Source organism: Carlito syrichta, unplaced genomic scaffold (genome assembly GCF_000164805.1).
Source record: "Carlito syrichta isolate Samal-C Ts95f unplaced genomic scaffold, Tarsius_syrichta-2.0.1 Scaffold158442, whole genome shotgun sequence".
Classification (NCBI taxonomy): Eukaryota; Metazoa; Chordata; class Mammalia; order Primates; family Tarsiidae; genus Carlito; species Carlito syrichta.
Genome location: NW_007102538.1, coordinates 223,834 through 245,684, shown reverse-complemented (window position 1 = coordinate 245,684; position 21,851 = coordinate 223,834). Strand labels below are relative to the sequence as shown.

Genomic DNA, 21,851 nt, shown 5'->3' with positions numbered 1-21,851 from the left:
AATGTCCCGGTCCCTCAGCTCGTGTGGCCCAAGGCGAGAGGATGGAAAGGGCAGCGGTGAGGAGCCCGCACAGCCTGGGTGCGTCGGGGCCTGTGTTGGCGTTGGGAGGGTGTTCCAGCGGTCTTGGCCGCGGCTTCCTCCCCTGTGGACGGTGACTTGCCTTCGGAGTCAGAGCCTTCAGGAACTGCAGGGCCGCCAGCGGAGGCCTCCAGGCACAGCCAGCTCCTCCCCAGTGTGAGCACAGCCTGCTGGCGGACATGAGGCCCCTGCCTGGCTGGGCCCCTCCTCCAGGGCTGTGCAGAAAGCCCCTTCTCCCAGGTGCTGGACACGTCTGGAGCAGACGCTGCCAGCAGTCATGCTTCTCAATTAGGAGAGCGAGCCGGAGGGAGGAGTCTGGATATATGTGTGTGAACTTCAGACATTGGACTGGGCAGAGCACATCGTCTCTCCAGGAGACACTGAGAGTCACGGGGGAAAACTGCTCTTTGGCAGCAGCAGGCAGAGAACCCTGTCCAGCGTGTGTGCCTCTGTGGGCCTCATTCACATGGCCCCTGACAGCACATGTGTGCAGGACCTCCCATGCTCCCAAGCATGTGAGGAAGCTGTTTGGTTTGGAATCTTTGTCAGGGAGTTGAGTGTGTTTTGGAGTGGGGACTTCATGATTTTAAGTCCTTTAGAGGGTCTCTCAGCAGATGTAATCCAACTAGTGCTTGTGTTCTTTTTTTAAAAAACCCACTCTAAATACAGGGTTTTCTCAGTGAAGTATGAAATGGGTAGTTACAGATTGCAATATTCACACATTTCCAGTTTCCCTTCACTTCTTCCTGTGCTGGCTAATGGCAGTGTGGGTTAACTCACGTTGGCTGGACAGGAGCTGGTAACAAATACTTCTTCTGGCACAGAGCCAGGCCTGACCACCCTGTAGAAAATGAGGGCAGGTTCCCTGGCCTGCCCAGCCCTCATGATGCATGGGGGAGACTTGGGCCCAGAGGGGGGGCTGGTGGCCACACTCAGCAGGTGTATATGAGGGTGTGCATGTGAGATACTGAGAGTGTACGTAAGAGGCAATGTGAGTATGTGAGAAAGTGTGTGAGACTGAGAGTGTGTGAGAGACGATGAGAGTGAGTGTGAGGCAGTGAGTATGAGTTTGAGAGACAGTGAGTGTGTGACTGTGACAGTGAAAATGTGAGACTGTGTGACACTGAGAGTTTGAGAATATATGTGAGAGAGTGAGAGAGTGTGTAAGGCAGTGAGTGTGTGAGACCGAATGTGTGGCTGAGTGTGACGAAGGACTTGTGTGAGACAATGTGTGAGTGTGTGTGACAGAGTATGACTGAGTTAGAGTGTGAGACTGGGAGTGTGATCGGATGTGTGAGACGGTGTGAAAGTGTGTGTGACAGAGTTAGAGAGTATGTGACAGTGAGACTGAGCCAGTGAGTGAGACTGATGCTGTGTGTGTGCGCACATGAGACAATGTGAATACGTGAATGTGTGAGCCTGAGTGTGAACAGGTATGCGCTGAGGTGGGGGGCAGGATCTGGGGTGCTGCACCTGGGCTAGGCACTTGAGTGTGGGTTCCTGCTCTGTGTTGGTGCCTCAGGGACAGGCGGTATGGCCCCCTCCTAGGCGAGGGTGGCCGTGTGGTGCGTGTGAGTGACCCAGGGAGCATTTTGGCCCAGCCAGTGGGTGGCTCTCATCCTCGTTTGGAACCTTGCCGGGCCCTCCCACTCGAAGTTACTGAGTCTCCAAGAGAGAAGGGGCAGAAGGGAGAGGTCAAGGCTGGGTCAGAACCCCCTGGGGCGGCAGGGGCTGCGTAGCCAGCAGGACTCCTGTGGGCCGGGTGTGGGCTTGGTGGCTGGGATGAGGGTGCCGTGGTCGGTGCTGAGAGGTGCCCACCAAGGTCACCCCTGGAACCTCACTCAGTTCTCACCTTCCAACAGCCTGCCTCTTTCTCAGCCTGACTGCTCTTGCCTTCTTTTAAATATTGATGTGTTTAAAAGTTTCTTAAATTAGAGGATGAGCAGGTAAACAAATTCTGAATCCTTTTCTTTCAGCATCGACTGAACACCCTGCAGGTTTGGCTTTTCAGAAGTCCCCCCGTGCCTCGCCCTCTCCTGCCCTGAACTGTTCTTTCTGGTCTTCCTCATCATCCAAGCTCAATGGCGCACACAGTACACATGCTAGGGAAGTGTTGGTCATCACATCTGTGTCCACTGTCTACTGCCTGTGCTCCTACCTACCTGCACTCGTGGAGCACCGACTGGCATGTGCTAAGTTCTGTATTGGGAACAAGGCACTAAAAAGTTGCCATATCAGCCTGCAGGGAGTTCCCAGTCCAGAGGGGAAGAAAGTCACGTGCCTAGTCATTGTGGCGCAGGTGGGGTAGAGTGTGTGGAGTGGTAGAGAGATGGGTAGGGCTGGAAAGGACAGAGGGAGGAGTGGGAGCTAGCACTTTCCTGGAGAGGGCGGAGGTGGCGGGGGAGGGTGCTGGGGAGGGCTCCATGGGAAAGGTGGCATTTCAGTTGGACCTGAATGGGTGGTAGGGCTTGGGGTAACTTCTATGGAAGTTGACCCACGACATGGGTTGTGAGTCTGTCCTCTGTGGCCACTCTCTGGCCCTGCGGGCCCAGAAGCAGGTAGCAAGGTGAGAGCCAGCCCTGTGAGGAGGGTGCCGGGCAGGCCGAGGACAGACCTTGGGGACAGCCCCTGGCAGGACCTGCTGGCACGTCTAGGCAGGGTATTGGGCACAGGCTCAAGCAGGATGAGAATTGGTCCCCATGAGCATAAGGTTTGGAGTTTGTTAGTTTATAAGTCTAAGCTTACAAATTACAATGAAAGGGCTTGAGTTTTGCTTTGAGCATTGTGGTGTCTGTCAGCACTGCCACTTTCTTTCCTGGAAATCGTCCAGAAATAACAAAGGAGCACCAAAACCAAAAACAGCACACTTAAACGTTGACAAAACTGAAATGTAGCTAAATCTCAAGCCCCAAACAAGAGGCAGGTGGCCCTCAGCAGAGATGAGTATGGTAAGTGTACAGGACAGGACAAGACAGTACCACAGGAAGATGACTCTTGAGAGATGCCAGCTAGACGGAACCCTTCTCACTGACAGGGAGCCCTCTGAGTGGCACATCCAGAACCCCAGGTTTGCAGCAACTAGAGCAGAAGTCCCTGGCCCAGTGTGTTTCCAAGAAGCCAAGGTCATAACTGAATGAGGGATCACATGGGTCTGTCTTGTATGCTTGAAGCAACATCTCTTTCAGGGACAAGTGGAGCGTGTTTGCTCTTACGAGAAGCTTGTGGCTTCTCATCTCTCCTGCCAGAGGGTCATGGTAATGGCTTATTAGACTTGAAATAGAACCACCATTGGATTCAGGTAGAAAAGAGATGGCCTGTCTTTTTGCACTGTGAATGTGTGCACAGAGCTGGACCTAATAAAATTCGTCTTCAGTGGTGAGCAAGAAAGGTCACCTCTCACATTCATGTGAGACCAAAGAAGAGAAATAGGAAAAATAACTGTAGTAAAAGTTTCACAGAAAAAAAGGTTGACGTTGAGCAGATGAAAATCGTATCCATAAATTTTGCTAAGAGATAGAAGTTAATGAACCGGTAGAATCTATGAGTGCAAAATGCAGGCACTCAGAAACAGTGAGACCAGAGAAGTGGACGAAACAGGCGCTAGAAGACCTCAACACAGGAGAAGAAGGCAACATTGGGAAGGAAGATGAATCAGAAGGAGCACAAGGAGATGAAATGGGCGAAAAGTCAACTACTGAAAAGGATCAACAGCAAAAGTTGCATCTATTTAATTGTGAGATCAAATTAACGTGGAAGTTAGGTAAATAATATTGATGTGCTATGTGTTTTGGTAATATAGAACTTGTATATTTTAAAATGTTGAGACGGGAGAAGAAAGTACAAGAATAGTTTTCTCATCATTAATAACTGAAGATGAAAGCATAACATTGAAAGATAACATCAAGTAGAAAAGGAAATTTACTGTGCATTTGGGTTCTCTAGAGAAACAGAATCAGTAGGATTGATCTGCCTATCCCTCCATCTAGAGAGATTGATTGATGGATTATGAGGAATTGGCTTACTTGATTGTGGAGACTGAGGTGTCCCGTGATCTGCATCTGCAAACTGGAGATCTGGAAAAGCCTGTGACATAATTGAGTCCAAGTCTGAAGTCCTGGGAAACAGGGGAACCCATGGTGTAAGTCCTCGTCCCAGGGCAGGAGAAGACGAGATACCCTGGCACAAGCAGTGAGGCAAGAAGGAGGAACCCTGGCCCTTCTACTTCTTCATCTCTGCCAATGACCATCCACCTCCTGTTTGGGGCTTGGGTTTTAGCTGTATTTCAGTTTTGTCAAGACTTCTTGTTTTCCCCAGGTCCTCAAAGGATTATCTGATGCCTGCCCACATTGAGGAGCATAGTCCATGGATCAGGTGCCAGTCTCAACAGAAACACCCCCACTGACATGTCCAGAAACAGAGTTTAGTCTGAGTGCCCCTTGGTTCAGTCAAGTGGCCATAAAACTGGCCATCACAGACTGTACAAAGGTAAACTGTAAGGATAATATATTTGACAATACATATCAGGCACTCAACGTAAGAGATATTGTAGGTACTATGTAAAACACAAAAAGGTGTAGGTATGATATAAAGCTAAGAGTTATAAAAGCAACCAGAACAACAAAGAAAACAAACTTTTCTCTATATCAAGAGAATTACACACAAAAAAGTAAACAAGATTTAAAAGGCCACAGAATGATATAATTTTATAAGCTATAAAACAGCTTAATAACAGATTACAATAGAAATGAATATAAACACTATCAAAGTATAAGTGGATTAAATTCTCCTATTAAAAGGAAAAGATTTTCTCATTGGATTACAAAGCTGAGCTTAAAAGTTGGAAAATATGGGATGCAAAGGCAACCTGGTAATTGAGACAGAGGGAAGAGTTGTAACCTTAATGCAGTTAAGTTTGAGTTCAAGCCATAAAACATCACAGAACACAAAGATGGGACTTTTCAGTACTGAGGGTGTGTATAGGTTATCTGGGTGCCAAATCACATGTCAATGCTGATCAGAAAAGCAAAAATGAGAGATTCGAGGAGAAAATATTGAAGGCATCAATAGTGGAATTTATTTTATTTTTTAATCCAATGTTATATCGAATGGGCAAAGAATAATGGAGATAATGGAGAAATAGAAAAATATATATGTGTGTGTGAGAACTAGAGAACACACTCATTTTTTTAAATTGCTGATGGCAAACATTCACAAAGATTCGTCATATACTAGGTAATAGAGAAAACCTCTATTAATTCAGATAAGTAGAACTAATATAACTTTCTCTGATTGCCATGTGATAAAATTTGAAATCAAGAACAAAACCAGAGACTGGGTATTATGGCCCACACCTGTGATTTCAGCACACTGGGAAGCCAGGACAGGAGAATGGGCAACATAGCAAGACTCTGTCTGTCTCTCTTGTCTCTCTCTCTCTCTCTCTCTATATATATATATATATATATATACACTAGCAAAAGAAAAATCTTTCAACATAGAAATTAAAAAACAAAGTAAAAACCAAACAGAACAAAACTCTGTCTTAAACAATTTTTGGTTCAAAGAAGACATGCAATTAAAAAATGCATAAAATCTAGAAAATAATTATAATGAAGACACTTCTCATCAGAATCTGTGGGAAATGTCCAAATTTATAAGTTTAAATATTTATATCATTGAACAAGAAAGCATGAATATATATGGATTATATCTTCAGCTCAAGAAGTCAGAATGAAAGTAAAATAAACCCTAGTAAAAAGATAGGAATTTATAAAGATCAAAGCAGAAGTTAATAGGAAAGTGAAAAATGTTAGAAAAAATAAGTCCAAATGCCTGTTATTTGAAATACAACCAATAAAACTCATGAATTATTCACAATTCTAATAAAAAAATTAATAGAAAACATCACCACCCAAAATAAAAAATAAGACTAATTACCTTGGAATTATTGACTGGGAGTGAGCATGAGAGAGCTTTCAGGCATGCTGAGAATTCTGTCTTGATCTGAATGGTGATTATACAGGTATAGGCGTGTATAAAAAGTTATCAAACTGTATATATAAGGCTTAGCACTTTACTGTGTGTAAGTTATACCTGAATGGTAAAGAAAATAGATAAATAAATAAACAAATAAAAACTAAAAAGTATTATGAGTTCTTTCCAAATTCTATAAAAAAATTATGAATTACATTGCAACCCCATTTAAAAAAATAATGCTCTCTAGGAAATGAGTAATCTTTTTTAGAAAAATGTTATCTGTCAATACTGACAGAGAAATTTCAAACAGACCAATTATTATAGAATAAAGTTGTCACAAAAGTGCCATTGCTGCCCTTCCCTGACAAAAAGAATGGAAAATACGTCAGGCCAAGCCAGTTCTATGGGGAAATTCTACCAGGTATTCAAGATATAGATACTTTCAACAGTGTATAGACTGTTTCAGTATGTGGAAAACGCTCTTTTGGAAGTAACCATTGTACTGATACCAATAACTACAAATACCTCACAAGTGGATGTGTGCTTGTGCATGTATGGACACATGCACAAGCTCCCAATGAGTCACATGATGAATGTCAGTGTTAACACAGTGGGAAGGAAATTCATCAACACATTAAAATATACCACATGCAGTAGGAATTAGTCCAGGACTGGCCTGTTAGCTTAATTTTAGAATATCAATGTATAGAATATCCTCTCCATATTTGCTGAAAAGGCATTTGATAAAATCTAACATTCAGTCTTGATTAAAACCTGTTAATAAAATATGAATATATGGGTAATTTCTCAGCATGATAAACAATGTCTATTTTAACCAAAAACTGACATGCTATAAATAAGAAAATAGTAGATTCAGTTCCAGTGAAGCCACAAACAAGGGTGTTGAGTATTATATCTGTAATTTAATATCATTCTGGAGATACTAGTCATCAAAATTAGATAAGGGAAAGAAAAAGTATAAATATTAGGGAGGAGGAAGACTTTTGGAAAATTGTCATTCTTTGTTGCTGATGCAATTGTATGCCAAGAGAATCAACTGAAAACTACTGTAGTCAATCAGAATTTGGTAAAGGGATGGGAAACAAAATTGTAAAAATTGTACATACAAAAATAAGTTAGATAATAGAGTAAAATAACCCCATTTACAACAGCAGTAAAAAAAAAAAAAAAAAAAAAAAGATTGTAAAGTAAAAAACCCAAGACTGAAGCCTACAGACAACATATAAAATCTGTATGAATGACTAGGCATGGTGGCTCATGGCTGTAATCCCAGCACTTTGGAAGGCCAGGGTGGGAGGATTACTTGAACCCAGGAATTCAAGACTTGCCTAGGCAACATAGTAAGACCGTGTTTTCACAAAAAACATCAAAAAATTAGCTGAATGTGGTGGTGTGTGGATGTAGTCCCAGCTACTTGAGAGGCTAAGGCAGAAGGGTCTGTGAGCTGTGATCATGCCACTGTACTACAACCTGGATGACAGAGTGAGACAGACCCTGACTGAAAAACAAAAATCTGTACAAAGAAAATTTTACAAGCTTTTACAAATGAAAAGATTCTATTCTTGAACAGGAGAGTCAGTATCCTATAGATGTAAATTCTCCTACCATTAATCTGTAAATCTATCGCAGTCCCAATTTTTTAATGGGGGGAGTTTTGTTTTGTTTTGTTTTGTTTTGTTTTGGTGGAGGGAGAAGAGTTTGGGACAAAATAGGAACCCAGGTCAACCCAGTTACAAATTGGAATTTAGTGAGTGATATAGTAGCGTCTTGAATCTGGAAGTGGGAAGAGATGATCAAGCCTTGTGATCCAGGGTATTGAGACATCTGGGTTGACATCTGGGGGCAGTCTTGCAGTATCTGCCAAAACTGCCAGTGAACACACCCCTTTGACTAAAGGAAGAGACGTGTGAGAGCTCACCCTTCAGATACCATCACCCAAGCGGGAGCCAGAGCTTTCCAGCTATGTTCGTTTCAGCACAGCTTATAAGCATTGCCTTGTGAGACTGGACACAGTTACAATGTCAATCAGTAGGGACTGGGAACAGTGGAATATCCACACTGTGGAGCACATGACACAACAAGAAGGGACCAAGAAGCACTCTTTGAGTTGGCTTGGAAATAACTCCAAAATAACCTAAAAAAGAAAGGTATGAAGCAATGTGTATGATATCTTATCATTTTTATTTAAAAAATAAAGAGTGGGGAAAGAACACAGATATAGTGCAGGTCTGTGCACTGTTTCCAGGAGGGACATGCACACCTCAGAACACTGGTGATGAGAATCGGGGCCTGGGTTATGAGGTCTGTGGTTGGGGAGACACTGTTCAGTGTCTGTCCTTTCGTATTCATTGTCAGAACCGTGGATCTGTGTTTTAGATTGACACGTAGTGACTAAATATTTGTGTGATCAGGTCAGGGTGATGAGCAGATCCATCCTGTCAAGCATTTATCATTTCTTTATGCTAGCAGCATTCAGTGTCCTCCCTATAGCTATTTGAAACTGGGTGTTACTGTTAACTATAGACATCCTACAGTGCTGTAGAGCACTAGAGCTTATTCCTCCTATCTAGTTGTAACTTTGTATGGCTCAACAAATTTCTCCCTATTTCCCCCTTTCCCCTACCCTTCCCAGCCTCTTATAGCCTTTGTTCTACTTTTTGCTTCTGGGAAATAAAACTTTTCTTTTTTTTTAGCTTCTACGTGTGAGTGAGGACATGTGACTTTTAACTTCCTGTTCCCAGCTTATTTCACTTAACATAACGTCTTCCAGTTCCATCCGTGTTGCCATGAATGACCGGATCTCATTCTTTTTTATGACTAGACGGTATTCCATCGCGTGAATACACCACATTTTCTTTATCTGTTGTCTGTTGTTAGACACCTGGCTTGATTCCATATCTTGGCTATTGTGAATACTGCTGCAGTAAACATGGGGGTGCAGACATTTCTCCAGTATCCTGATTTCCTTTCCTTTGGATCAATGCTCAGGAATGGGATTGCTGGATTGTATGTGAATTGTGAATCTTAAGGCCACAGAATGTGCTGTAGAATTCAGGTAAGGTACATCAAGGTCTAGGACTAGGTCCTGAGAATCTCCAGAATCTTCTGTCTTGCACCTTGTCTTATCTCTGCAGACTGTAGCTGAGAAAGATCTGCTTCTGTTCTTGGATGTGAATCACCTCTGCTCAGGAGATCACCACCATCCTGCCCCATTCCCCAAAAGAAAGAAGAGGAGGGAGCCCTGAGTGGACTGCTAGTCCTAGTTCTCTGTCCCTCCAGGAGAGAATCTTCTTGGTCCAGGGAGGGTCAAATGGGTGAACTCCTGGTGTCTTTGGCTATGGATGTGAGAAAGGACACATTTAGGACAAAAGTATTGTTGAGAGCTCCCCCAGGAAAGACCATTGTGAGCTGACCTCACTGCAAAAGTGTGGAACACCGGCTTTTGTGCAGGAGGTCAGTTGCATGTCGGGACCAGGAGGAAGGCACTCCATGCCTTGGGAGAGCTTGGCACCTGGAAGAAACTCCACCTGAGCCCCCCAACTTTCTAGGGGAGAGCTTTTCAGGTTCTGGGGTTGGGAGGTGACTGGCCACGTGAATGTCCTTCTCCTTGAACATGAACAGGCTTTGTTCCACATTGCAATGCCATCTCACCCATGTGGTCACTTGGCGCCTGTTCTGTTAAATGGGTGTCACCCCATGACCTGGAGCACTGTAAAAGTCTGCCAGGATGCACAGTCTCTCGCTTCCTGGAAGTCGAAGGGTTCCAGCAGAGGTCAACAAGGTCAGGTGTAGAGCAGACAGCTGGGTTATGCTAACTTTGTGGGTGTTGGCCAGAGCTGCTCCGGGAATGTAGCCTACAAGGGCTGTGCCTTCTCTATGCCCTGACCAAGATTGGAATCACCTGGTTGGGCTTTGGTCCCTTTTGGGGACAAGGTTTCCTCCAGGTACTTCAGTGAGATAGAGTACTCTGGGTAGAAGAAATTCCTGAGCTGAGTGCCTCAGGGGGACCTTTACAGGAGTGGCCTAGGGAGATTTCTAGAAGAAAGCAACTGGAACTAGGGGCATAGCATGCATTGGGGCCCAGGAAGGCAAACCTGAGGCAAATGTGATCTCCCTTGCCTCAACCATGGGGTGAGTGCTCTGTCCCCTCTCCGCCCTCATCTTCCATCCTCCAAGTAGACAGCAACACCTGCCGTCCCTGGTGCAGGTCCAGGTACACGTGGAGGCCAATGTGGTACACGTGGAGACCCCACTCTGGGGTCTGTGCACCCACCAAGTTGTTCAAAGGGCCAGGCGTTAGCCACAAGGAGTCTTCCTGAGTCACCTGCCCTGATGGGTTTGTGGATAGCTGGATGCGGTCACAGGCCTTTGGTCAGTACAGAGTGGAACCTCAGGCAGTACCAAGAACCTGCAGCTCCCGGTTGGGCCATGACTCGGGGCTGCAGACAAGGGATGCAGTGGATAATGTGACCTGATCTGGTCGCCTCCTCCCTTGGTCTCAGCCTTCTCCCTGACGGGATGGTGAGATGCACAGTCAGCCCTCTCACAGCTGTCAGACTGTCATGTGAATGGTGGCCTGTTCAGGGGGCTTCTGCAGACTCCCACCACTTTATACCTGCTGTTCTTTCTGAGATCTGGTGATTTTGATTGAGAGGATTCTTAATCATTAGGAAAAAAACTATTTAAGGGTGCTTGCACTCAGGACATCATCTCATTTCCTCAACATCACTGTGGCTGGTGCTCTCTCTGAATGTTGAAAGCCAGATAGTCTGTGTGACTCCTTGGAGGCAATGTCTTCCTGGGAAGCCCCTGCATAGGGCGGGCCAGCCTGCGGGAGGTACTTCTCGTCCTTCAGAGAAATCCAGGCCCACTCAGGGTACCTCACTGTCTGTGATAGAGTCAGAAAAGAACCCTTGGAATTGGAAATTGGACCCTCCAAAGCCAGGTCTGTGCAGGAGCAGGGAGATCAGCCCTGGGAGCATCTTGCCCAAGCCATGGGCCAGCAGAGCGGGTGAGTCTGTGTTCCTGCGTCTCCAGCCCTGGCACAGCACTGCTCTCACATTGATTCTTTTGTTCAATACGAAGTTACTGAGTGCCTGTTCTGACCACTACAGTGGTCAGACAGCCGGTGGGTATTCCGCACTCCCTTGGGCTTGTAGCCAGTGCAGGACACACACTTTTCTTACCTCTGTAGGCACAAGGCCCCTGGTGGTGCCCTTATAACACAGCACTTACAAAGGGGAGTCAGGGTGCTACTCCAGGTTGGGAACTTTGCCTATCACTCAGACCTCAAGCTGGCCAGCCAGCAGGGAGCCACTAAGGACAGTGCTTCTCCAAGAGTCATCTGCTAGACTCTTTCCATTTTTGGCAAGAGGAAACCAGACCCTTAAAAGGACATGGTCTGGTGGGAACCCATGCTCTGTCCCCCGCCCCCTACTGCCATTTTCTGGCCCATGGGTCTCACTGCCAGCAAACTCACCAGTCCAGCCTGAGAGCCCAAGAAAGCAGGGCCATGTCCTCGGTGCCCAGTAGGGTCCGTGTGATGTGATGCACTTTGTGAACTTGATGGTGCTCAACTGAGAGCTACTCCTCATGACCCTGGGGCTGTGAGCCCTCAGCCCAGGACCCGTACTGTGGCCATGATGGTGTCTGCCCCAGGAGCATGCTAGGGAGGACAGCCATCCTAGGGCCCCTCTCTGGTTCCCTGCCCATTGTGCAGAGACTCCTGTGCTAACCGAACAGATGGGCCAGTGACTCTGCGCCAGCCTTTGGGGTGGAGGAATGGCTCTCTGGACTGCAGAGCCAGTGCCCAGCCTGGATGTCCTGGAGGCTCAAGGCTCCTGGCCCAAGCTCCAGCCTGTGTGCACCATGCCCATGCCATCCCTGTGATGTGGTTCCCAGTACCTCCCAGGCCTCTGTCAATCCCCAGCCCAGGGTCCACGGTCCCCCTTGAGCAGTCCTTCTCTGGGCTGCTGGGAGGCTTTGCAGCCTCACTGGTAAGGGCCTCCCTGCTGCCCTGGTGCATGTTGGCACCTCCCTGGAAGGTGCTCCGTGGGGTCTGTCGGTCCTCCCTTCTTGCCTCACCTGCTGTTACTGAAGCCACATTTCAAGGCCTCTTCCTAAGTAGCCCCCGCCTCCTTTGCAGTGGCCAGTTCAGAATATGTTCTTTCCGAGTACGTGCATCCCACTTTCCCAGAGGTTGTGACATCTCCCCTCAACATTTTCCGGGATGACTGTGGGTCTGTTGCTATTTTGGAGACAGAAGGAACAGAATTTGCGTCTGGACAAGTTAGAGACTTTATGGCCTGGCAGCTGCAGGCTTCTGGTATTTCTGGGAAGGTGATCTCTCCCCAGCTCCCAGCCAGGGGGTCTGCTGAGTACTTTCTCCGAGGCCTGGACTGAGGGTTCTAGGTTGGCTTGTGGTGCACCTGCATTCCACTGACCCTTTGCTCTGTGGTTTCTCGTAGCTGGAGATGGAGCTGAAGATGCTAAAATCTCAGTCAAACTCAGCTGAGCAGAGCTTCTTGTTCTCCAGAGAGGAGGTGAATACACTCAGGTATGTCTTCTAGAGAGAAGAAGAGTACGCTCAGTGTGTCCCCCAGCGAGGAGGGAGCACGTTCTGTATGTCCCCTAGAGAGGAGGGAAGCACGCTCAGTGTGTCCCCCAGAGAAGAGGGGGGCATGCTTGAGTGTGTTCCCCACAGAGAAGGAGAACGTGCTCAGTTGTCCCCCAGCAGCCTGCTGTCCCCTCCTCTGAGCTGTGGCTTCTCTGCATCTTGCTGCTCCATTAGTAGCTGGCGTCTGTTTGTGTCACCTTCCTCTGTTGCCTTCCTGGAAGACGTTCTCTTTTTAAGTCACGTTCCATCCACTTAGGTTCCTTTCTGCAGAGACACTCAGTCTCTGCTGGCCTGGGCCTTCTTTCAGCATCATCTCTTCAGCCAGCGTTGACCAGTGGGCTCCTCGGTGTCCCCAGTGCTCAGGAGAGAGCAGATACTCCTGTCACAGGGCCGTCTGGTGGGACCTGGCTTTGTTGCTGACAAAACAGAAGCCCCCAGGAGCGCCGTCTGCCTGCGCACCAGGCCTGTGGGCAGCAGGGGTCTGAGCACTGGGGTTTAGAGAAGGGGCTCAGGGGAACGTGTTTCATAGAAGCAGCAGCCAGACCAGACATGCCTCCCATGTGCCCACAGGGCCCCTGAGCCCACACGCGAGACGAGCTGCCAGCCCTTTGCCCTCACTCTCCTCGGGCCGTCTGTTTGCCCAGCTCCTGCCACACGTTGCTCCTTTGTGAGCAGGACTTCAGAGCAGGTTCTTTCCTGGAGCTCTTTGCTCCCCTCTGCCCTGTAGACATGTCAGGATCCCTGCGTAAGAGATTTCCAGGGAGACATAGGCACAGCTCCTGGCTCTCCCTCTGTTCCACTGGTGACTGAAGGTGGCCGTGGGGCAAATCGAATGTCCTGCCAGAACCTTTTGTGGGAGGCAGCGACAAGGGTTGGGGCAGGGGTGGCAGGGTAGCCTGTGGCTCCAGGGGGTTTCAGCATGTGGGCCACTTGTCTGCTCTGTGCATCTGTTGCAGGCCGCACCCTGGCATCCAGGATTTCTTCCTTTGGGTCAGAGAAGCTGGGACCCGGGGACTCAGACAGCTCCAGTGGGCACTGGATGGCCCCGCAGTGAAACATGGTGGAGGTGGAGAGAGCATGACCTCCCTAGGCCATGCTGTGGCTGTGAAAGCAGTCTATGGTCCCAGCAGCTTCTGGAGTGGTGTTGAATATGTGTCACACTCTCGTTGAGGTTCTGGTTCTGATCGGCAGAGGCTGGACAACTCCTACTTTGCTGGGTTGTTGAGGGGAAAACAAGAAAAGGGATGTGGTGCCTTCAGCCCAGGAAATGGCCAACAAAGGGCGGCTGTGATCTCTTCTGGGTTTGGGGTTTTCTCCATCATTTCTGAAGCGTTTTTCACATACAGACCAGGGCATTAAAAATAGCTCTCTTGGCCGGGCTCGGTGGCTCAGCCTGTAATCCCACACTTTGGGACGCCAAGGTGAGTGAATTGCCTGAGCCCACAGGTTCAAAACCCGCCTGGGCAACTTGGCGAGACCTCATCTCTACAATAAATCAAAAAAACTATCCGGGCATGGCAGCGCACGCCTGTAGTTCCGGCCACTCAGAAGGCTGAGGCGGAAGGATCGCCGGAGCCCAGCAGGTCGAGGCTGCAGTGGCCGGGAGCGGCCACTGCACTCCAGTCTGGGCGACAGAGTGAGACTCCGACTCAAGAAAAAAAACAAAATAGCACTCTTAGGGGAGCTGTTTTTCGTTCATTCGGCCGTTCATTTGTTCGAATGCTAAGTGTGTGCTGTGGGCGTACTCAGGCTGAGCGCTGAGGCAGATGGAGTGGTGAGCATAGCCATGCGTCCTCCGTCTTCACCGGTGTCACAGTGTAATGGGGCCTTGGGGGACATTCTTCACCAGAATCATGGCTCTATTGCAGACTCACGTGTGCTGTGACAGTGGCTACTTGGGAGGGGCGCCTCCAGAGAGTGCCTCTGTGTGGTCTTTGGGTCGCGGGGGTGTGGGCTGTGTGTGAGGGTGATGTCGGAGGGGAGAGAATGGCAGGGAGGTGGCCGTGGTGAGGATCTGGGTCTTTGTCCTGTGAGAGGTTGTAAAGGAGAAGAGTCACCACCAGACTTGTAGCTTCAAAGCATCACTGGCCACCGGGGCTGGGGAGAGAGAAGAGGAACCTGGCCAGGGTGGGCCAGCTGTCTCCTGCCACATGCTGGTCAAGCACTGGCCATGGGAACAGCACCCCTTCCAAGCTGAAGTTGGCTGTCCCTGTGCATAGGTGAATGAAACGTGCCTCCCACATGCTGTGTCTTGCAAAAGCAGCCCTAACGTTAAAGACCCTACGATGCAGAGGGGTGGGCCCGGGGCCTCAGAGAGCAGGTAGCATTTGAGTGAGACTTAAGAGTTGGCACAGAAGGTCATTCCAGGTGGGCCAGGAGCTCACTTCAGGCTGTGTGGCTGTGCCAGGCGGGCTTCGTCTAGTGTCTGCTGCGGGAGGGGGAGCAGAGGCCAGGTGGTGTTGTCTGGGGAAAAGGGCCTCCAAGGCCTGCCAAGCTCTGGCAGTGGGGCCACAGGGTTGGCTTTCATGGAGGTGGCGCAGGGGGGAGCGTCAAACTGTTGGGGACGGATGTGGCCGGTGCCTGACTGTGGGATGCTGAGTGCAGTACGAGGCCGGTGGACCTGTGTCCAGCAGTCAGTGGGAGCCGTGTGGGAAGTGACGGGTAGGGGATGAAACTGGGGACTGGGTAGATGCGGCTCTTAGCAGCAGCATGTCAGCTGAGGCTGCAGAAGAGTCTGGCCTGCCCAAGGGCCGTGGCTGCCCATGCTGAGTTCTCAGCGCCTGCTTTCCGAGACAGGCGTTCTGTTTTCTGCAAGGCCTCTGAGTGCCTAGAGTCTCTTATTCTGTCATTGATGGGAGCATGGCTAGGCATGTGTCAGATGTGTGTGGGCTGGCATGCTTTGGATTTATTTACTTTTACAGTTTAAAAAGAGGCCTTTATTGTTGATATCTTTTATATCAAGATCAAAGCTTTTTGTTCCCACTGTCTCGTTTGGAGAATATAGCTGTGGAAAGAAAGTTTCTGTGGCTAATTACTAAAAACGGGGTCAGAATTTGTTTAGAAGGCTTTGCTGGGAGATGCCGGTGGGTTGCCCTCTGCTCTCGAGTTGGAGGAGCCACTGAGAGCCTGGGGTGGGCACGCCCGTCCACAGCCACCCACCCTTCATGGTCCCACTGGGCCTCGTGGCTCCATTTGGGACTTTCCCTTTAGCCCGGACAGCAGGCTGTGACCAGATTTGGGAGCCGATGGATCTCCTGGGAGGATCTGGAAGACGGCCTTGGAGTGCACAGTGACAGAGAACCTGGTGTGACCCGGGCCTTTTTGTGACGGGCTCGACTGGGACCAGCTGTAGAAAATGAGACCTTGTGGAACCTGTGCTGGCTCCTCAGCTTCTGGGGGAGAGACGCTCAGGCTGAACCAGGTGTGCAGGCGAACCTCCTGCCTGGCCAGCGCGTAGGCCCTTCTTTTTCATTCCGTATCCTCAGTACACGTCCCTCCAGAACTCTCTTCCAGGCTCCTCCTTCCTGGAGCAGTCTGGTCTTCACATGTGTGCACGCATGTACCTGCATACACAGTCATGTGCCTGCATGTAGACGCACACATGTATTTTTACGTAGCCATTTGGTTACATATAAATCATACATCATCACACTGTGTTTCAACACAGAAACCAAGTGGAAGCATCGAAGATTGAAGAGGCAGCACTGAGAGCCCTTTCAGCGGCAACAGATCTGAGTTCCTTCTCTTCTGCTGTCAGGAGCAGCTCAGCAAACCCTAATGTTGCCTGTGGATTTAGCAACTGGACAGACATTCGGTGATGCCGAAGCCTCCTTGTCTGTGCCAGCGCCTGTTGGTCACACTCCCGGAGCCTCTTGTTTCCAGCCATGCTGACTGCCTTCTGGGTCCTGGGGTGTGCTGGCCCAGTCCCAGCCCATGCGGGAGGCCCTGGTTCTGGAGATGCCGGCCTAACACGGGGGATGCATGGTCCTCTGTGGCCTCAGTCACCCGAGGGTCCCCGCTCCTTAGGGGTCATGCAGCGCCCTGGCCCCGCTCACCTGAGGGTCCCCACTCCTCAAGAGATGTACAGTGCTTTGTGATCTCCACTCCTACTCCAGGAACCCAACGGCCAGACCTATATCCTTTCCAGACAGCCAGGTGCTAAGCTCTTAATACTCTTTTTAAAGAATTATGGTCTTTCACTGAACAAATCCTTATCAAACACGACTGCTTGAAGTCATCCATGTACCCATGTATACAGAATCAGGAAGACAGTTCTTGCCTATGAAGTTTTCAGGCGGTTGGTTGGTCTCTGATCACTGTTCCCAACCCAGACCACCATGGAGCTTTTGGCCCTGAAGCGCAGAAGTGTCTAACATTTGTTTGTCCTGTTTTAAACCTGCCACTTCCCACCCACTGCACACAACCTTCTGCCTCCGGCTGTGTATGTAGGCCCAAGCTTGAAAGGCAGCTGCTGTCAGGGCTAGGCAGCCTTCCAACATGCTTCCTGGGACTTGGCCCCAAGGGTGTCAGGTGATGGGATGACCAGCCAGGGACCCAGAGTCCAAGGTGAAGCTTTAGGGGCCTTTGTGGTCTCATTGTCTCTTGTCAGCAGTTCCGTGAGGAGGCTGATGGGGAAGTCGTGCAGGGCTGTGTGCTGCATCTGTCCTGCTGTGCGTACCACTGCCCGTAATCCCATGAGCACAGGAGCTGCCCACAACCCACTGCCCAGCTGCCAGTACCAGTAGACAGGGCCTCTGAGCCTGGGCTCTGCAGGTGGGAGTGCACCCACAGCCAATGGAAGCAGGAGTGGTGCCAAGGTCCATCGCCACAGTTTGGATCCTTACGGCCTGTCTGTCACCCTCTACAGGGGAAAGTAGAGGCACACGCTCCAAGGAGCAGAACCTCTCACATCTAGATCCTGTGCATGTGCCAGGGTGTTTTCTTCTCTGAACGCCTCCTTCGTATTCTTGGGTTTCACAGATGCACCTGGGCCGTGTCTGCTGTGGCTTGGTGCTGGGACTTCGCCTCCTGGTGCCTTATGTCCTTTGGTTCTCGAAAGCTTTCTTGCTCTGTTGTTCATTGATTATTTCCTCCCTATTTTCTGTACTGCTTCTTTCTGAAACTACTATTATTTAGATACTGAATTTCCAGAATATTTTTTTCTCTCTCTTTAATCTTTTGATCCTATTTCCATCTTTTTTTCTACCTTCTATAATATTTTCTCAGCTTTATCAGCTTGTTCTTATTTCATTTATCATACTTACAGTTTCCTGAGATTTTTGTATGTCTGTTGTTCTTCTTTGAATATTCTTTTATATATAAAATATCGCATCCATGTTTTATGAATACAGCGTGTTCATTGTCTTTTTGATGTAATGTGCTTTTTGAAGTTTTCTTCTTCCTGTATTCCCCTCTAAATTCTTTTTCCCTTCGGTTTGGAGGCTTGGACCTTAGTCTTTCATTCTGGATTATTTCCTTAACATTTAATGTACTGGCCGTCTGTGCATGTAAGAGTGAGGCACAATCCTGTGTTTTGGGTGGATTTGCTGCTGTGACCTCACTAGTTGGACCTGGCTGGGCTGTTCCATTGGAGGGCCCTTGAGCTTAGTGTCTTTTGGTCTTTTCTCTTGGCCCGATGTGTCTTTGGAAGGTGTGGGCCTGCACTGCTGGCTTCTGGGAGCCTTGCAGGAACAGCGCTGGGAATCTTGGCATCACTGTGGGAACCCTGATTTTGCTGGGGTAACTGTCCTCGCCTCAGCTGAGGATTTACCCCTCAGTTCAGAAACCTGTTTTCTTGCTCAAGTATTCTGTAAAGACGCAGGATCAACAGTGTGAAGTGTAGAGTCCCATCCTCCACCCTTGGAAGCAAGCAGCTGTGCTTCTTACCCACCCAGCAGCATCAGCTGCACTGACAGTAAGCTCGTCACCTGCCCCTGCCTTCAGAAGCAGGTCACTCCAGGGTCTGTGCCAGGCAGCATCAGAAGGACTGATTAGGTGCAGACCTTTGAGAGCTCAGCGGCAATACGTCCTGCTCTGATTCTCCTCCTATAGTGGTTTCAGTTACTGAGCATGGAGCTGAACCTCCAACCCACCCTGCATCAAAGAGGCAGAGCAAGATGGGGGGGGTCATCCCCCCAACCCTCCCATGACCCTGCATCAGAGTCTCAGCAGAAAGCTTTCCCCACCTTGTGGCAATGAGGCGAGAGAAGGTAGCCCTTCGTTTCTTCCATCCCTAGTGTCAGCAGAACCCAGTGGGGAGCTGAGCTTGCACCCACCAGTCTGCAGTAGGGTGGTGTATGTCAGCACTCCGTTTTTGCCAGGGTGGTGTCCGTAGGACCTGAGGGATAGCAGAACTCCCACCCTGTCCTCTGGGTCTGGCACTCCTAGATGTATTCGTACCAAACAACAGAACTTCAAAACATGTGATGCAGAAACAGATGTAACTGAATGGAGAAGTGGAAGTAGATAAATCTACTTTTATAACCAAGGGCTCTAATACCTCGCTCTCAGTAATTGATAGAAAACTAGACCAAGAAGCAACAAAAGATATGGAGCGAATGTCCCCATCTATCCACAGGAGTTAAACAGTACCCACGGAGCACTCTGTTCAACAACAGCAGCGCACACGTGTTTTCAAGTTTACCTGGAATGTTCACCAAGATAGGCCACATTTTGGGTCGTAAAACAGACTCAACAAACTTGAAAAAGTCAGGTTCATGCAGACTGTGGTCTCAGATCATAATGAACTCAAACTACAAATCAGTAACAGGAAAATCTCTAAACAGTTGCAAATTAACACATTTCTAAATTGATCATGTGTCAAAGAGAAAGTCTCAAAGAAAAAATAAATACAACTGAGTGATAATGGATATACATATATCAAAATGTGTGTGATGTAGCTAAGTCAGTGCTGAGAAGGAAATCTACAGCATGAAATGTTTACATTAGGAAAGAAGAAAGTTCTCTAATTTATGTTCCAACCACAAGAACCTAGAAAAAGAAGAGCAAAATAAGCCCAGAACAAGCAGAAAGAGGGAAATAACAAAGAACAAAAAGTAATGAAATTAACAAGATTTAAAAAAATAGAGAAAATTGTTGAAACAAAAATATGGGGATTTTGGGGGGGGGGGGAATCAATAAAATTGATAGACCTCTAGCAAAATTGACAAATATATAAAAGAACCAGGTACAGTGACTCAACCCTGTAATCCCAGCACTTTGGGAGGCAGAGACAAGAGGATTGCCTGAGCCCAGGGGCTTGAGACCAGCCTGAGCAACATGTTGAGCACCCCATCTCAACAGTAAATCAAAACATTAACTGGGTGTGGTGGTGCACGTGTTTTTCTAGCTACATGGAAGGCTGAGGTAGAAGAATCACCTGAGCCCAGAAGATTGAAGCTGCGGTAGCTGTGATGCACTCCAGCCTAGGCCACAGAGTGAGACTCCAGCTCTAAAATAAAAATAAAAGATGCAAGACAAACAATATCCGAAATAGGGGATGCCATTATAGATTCTGTAGCTAATATTAGGGTGTTTTGGGAATACTACGAACAACTTTACACTTTACCAGTTTATTAACTTAGAAAAACAATAGATTAATTCCTCAAAACCCAAAACTCAACCACAATGAAACAGATTATCTGGCAAGTCTTACAAACATTAAAAACTTGAAGTCATGGACTTGGCAGTAAATTGGAGGGAGTTGGAGACCTACATACTTAGTGATCTGTCACAGAAGCAAAGAACTGAATACCACATGTCCTCTCTCATAAAGTGGGACCCGAACATTAATCGCAGTAGCACAAGGGAGGGCTCAACGGTTGCGGGAGGAAGCGGGGGGCATGCAACGACACAAAGGGATCTAAGCCAGAGGAAGTAAGGACCAGTTGGAGGCCCAAACTTCACCTCTTCGTGGACTACTTATGTCCTTCATCCTGACTTGTACTCCACATCTCTATAATAAAAGAAAGTTTTATACATAATATAAAGCCTTCTATGTCACCTCTTGAGGGTGCTAAGTGAGGACTTTCTCTACTTTAAAAAATGTGAAGTCATCATTAAAATGCTTCTAAGAAGGATACCCCCAGGCCCATATGGTTTCCCTAGAAAGTTCTCCGAAACAGATAAAGAATAATTAACATCAACTTGACAGTCTTTTCTGGAAGATAGAAGAGGAGGCTGCCAAGGGTTTGGGGGTGGGGATGCGTGTGCCTACAAAAGGATAGCTGGAGGAAGCCTTCTAGTGTCACAGCTGGCCTTGTCTGGTTGTCGGTATGAGCACCCCCCCCCCACACACACATAGGGCAGGTCGTGTAGGAGTAGCCACGTGAGGAAGTGCGTGTCAGCTGACAGTTTGAACAGTCTCTGTGGATTGGACCAAGTCAGTTTTTCTGATTTGGGTACTGTGGAGGGAGACTGGATAAAGAACCATGGGGCCTCCTTGTATGTTTTCTGCAAATTCCGGCAAATCTGTAACTGTTTCCTTAAAAGTAGTTTTGTTTCCTTGTTTGTTTGTTTGTCTGTTTTTAAAGGATCTTCAACCAATCTTCTGGTTTTAGCCCTACCTTCTCCCTACTTCCAGAAATAAAAGCTGAGGGTGCTCATCCCTTTGAATGGGGATCTTATGGTTCAAAAGCTGCTTGACTTTTCCATTGCTGGCCAAAGATTCAGCGTTTTGTTGTGTCATTTGTTTGTTTGTTTGTTGTAAATAATGCTGTCATTAACACAGGTGTGAAGACAGCCCTCTGACATTCTGATTCATTTCCTTTGGGTATATATCCAGAAGTTGGACTGCTGGAGCCTATGAGAGTTCGATTTTTAGTTTTTTGAGGAACCTCCATAACGTTTCACATAATAGCAATGCTGATTTACATTTCCACCATTTTCATTCCCACCAACAAGTGTTCTTCACATTCTCATCATTACTTATTTTTTTTATAATAACCATGCTAAAGGTGTGAGAATGTGGTTTTGACTTGCATTTCCCTGGTGATTGGTGATGAACGTTTTTTCATATGCCTGTTGGCCCTTTTCCTGTCTTCTTTGCCAGGATTCTCAGTGGAAACCACTTTCATTCCTGAAATTGTGACTTTATACCGTCTCTTCCCCCTACCCCCCTTTTCAGTCTTGCTCTCAGGATTTACAGTTTAATTGGTCTATT

General features: G+C 47.9%; 1 protein-coding gene across 1 annotated transcript in view; it reads left to right on the top strand.

The window, feature by feature from the left end:
• The window catches only part of LOC103252434 (mitotic spindle assembly checkpoint protein MAD1-like), a 386,753-nt gene that overhangs the window by 206,715 nt on the left and 158,187 nt on the right, over positions 1-21,851 (top strand). Inside the window, exon 5 of the mRNA XM_008051059.2 lies at positions 12,543-12,631. Within this exon, the coding sequence (XP_008049250.2) occupies positions 12,543-12,631 (89 nt within the window). The remainder of the gene's footprint in view (positions 1-12,542; positions 12,632-21,851) is intronic.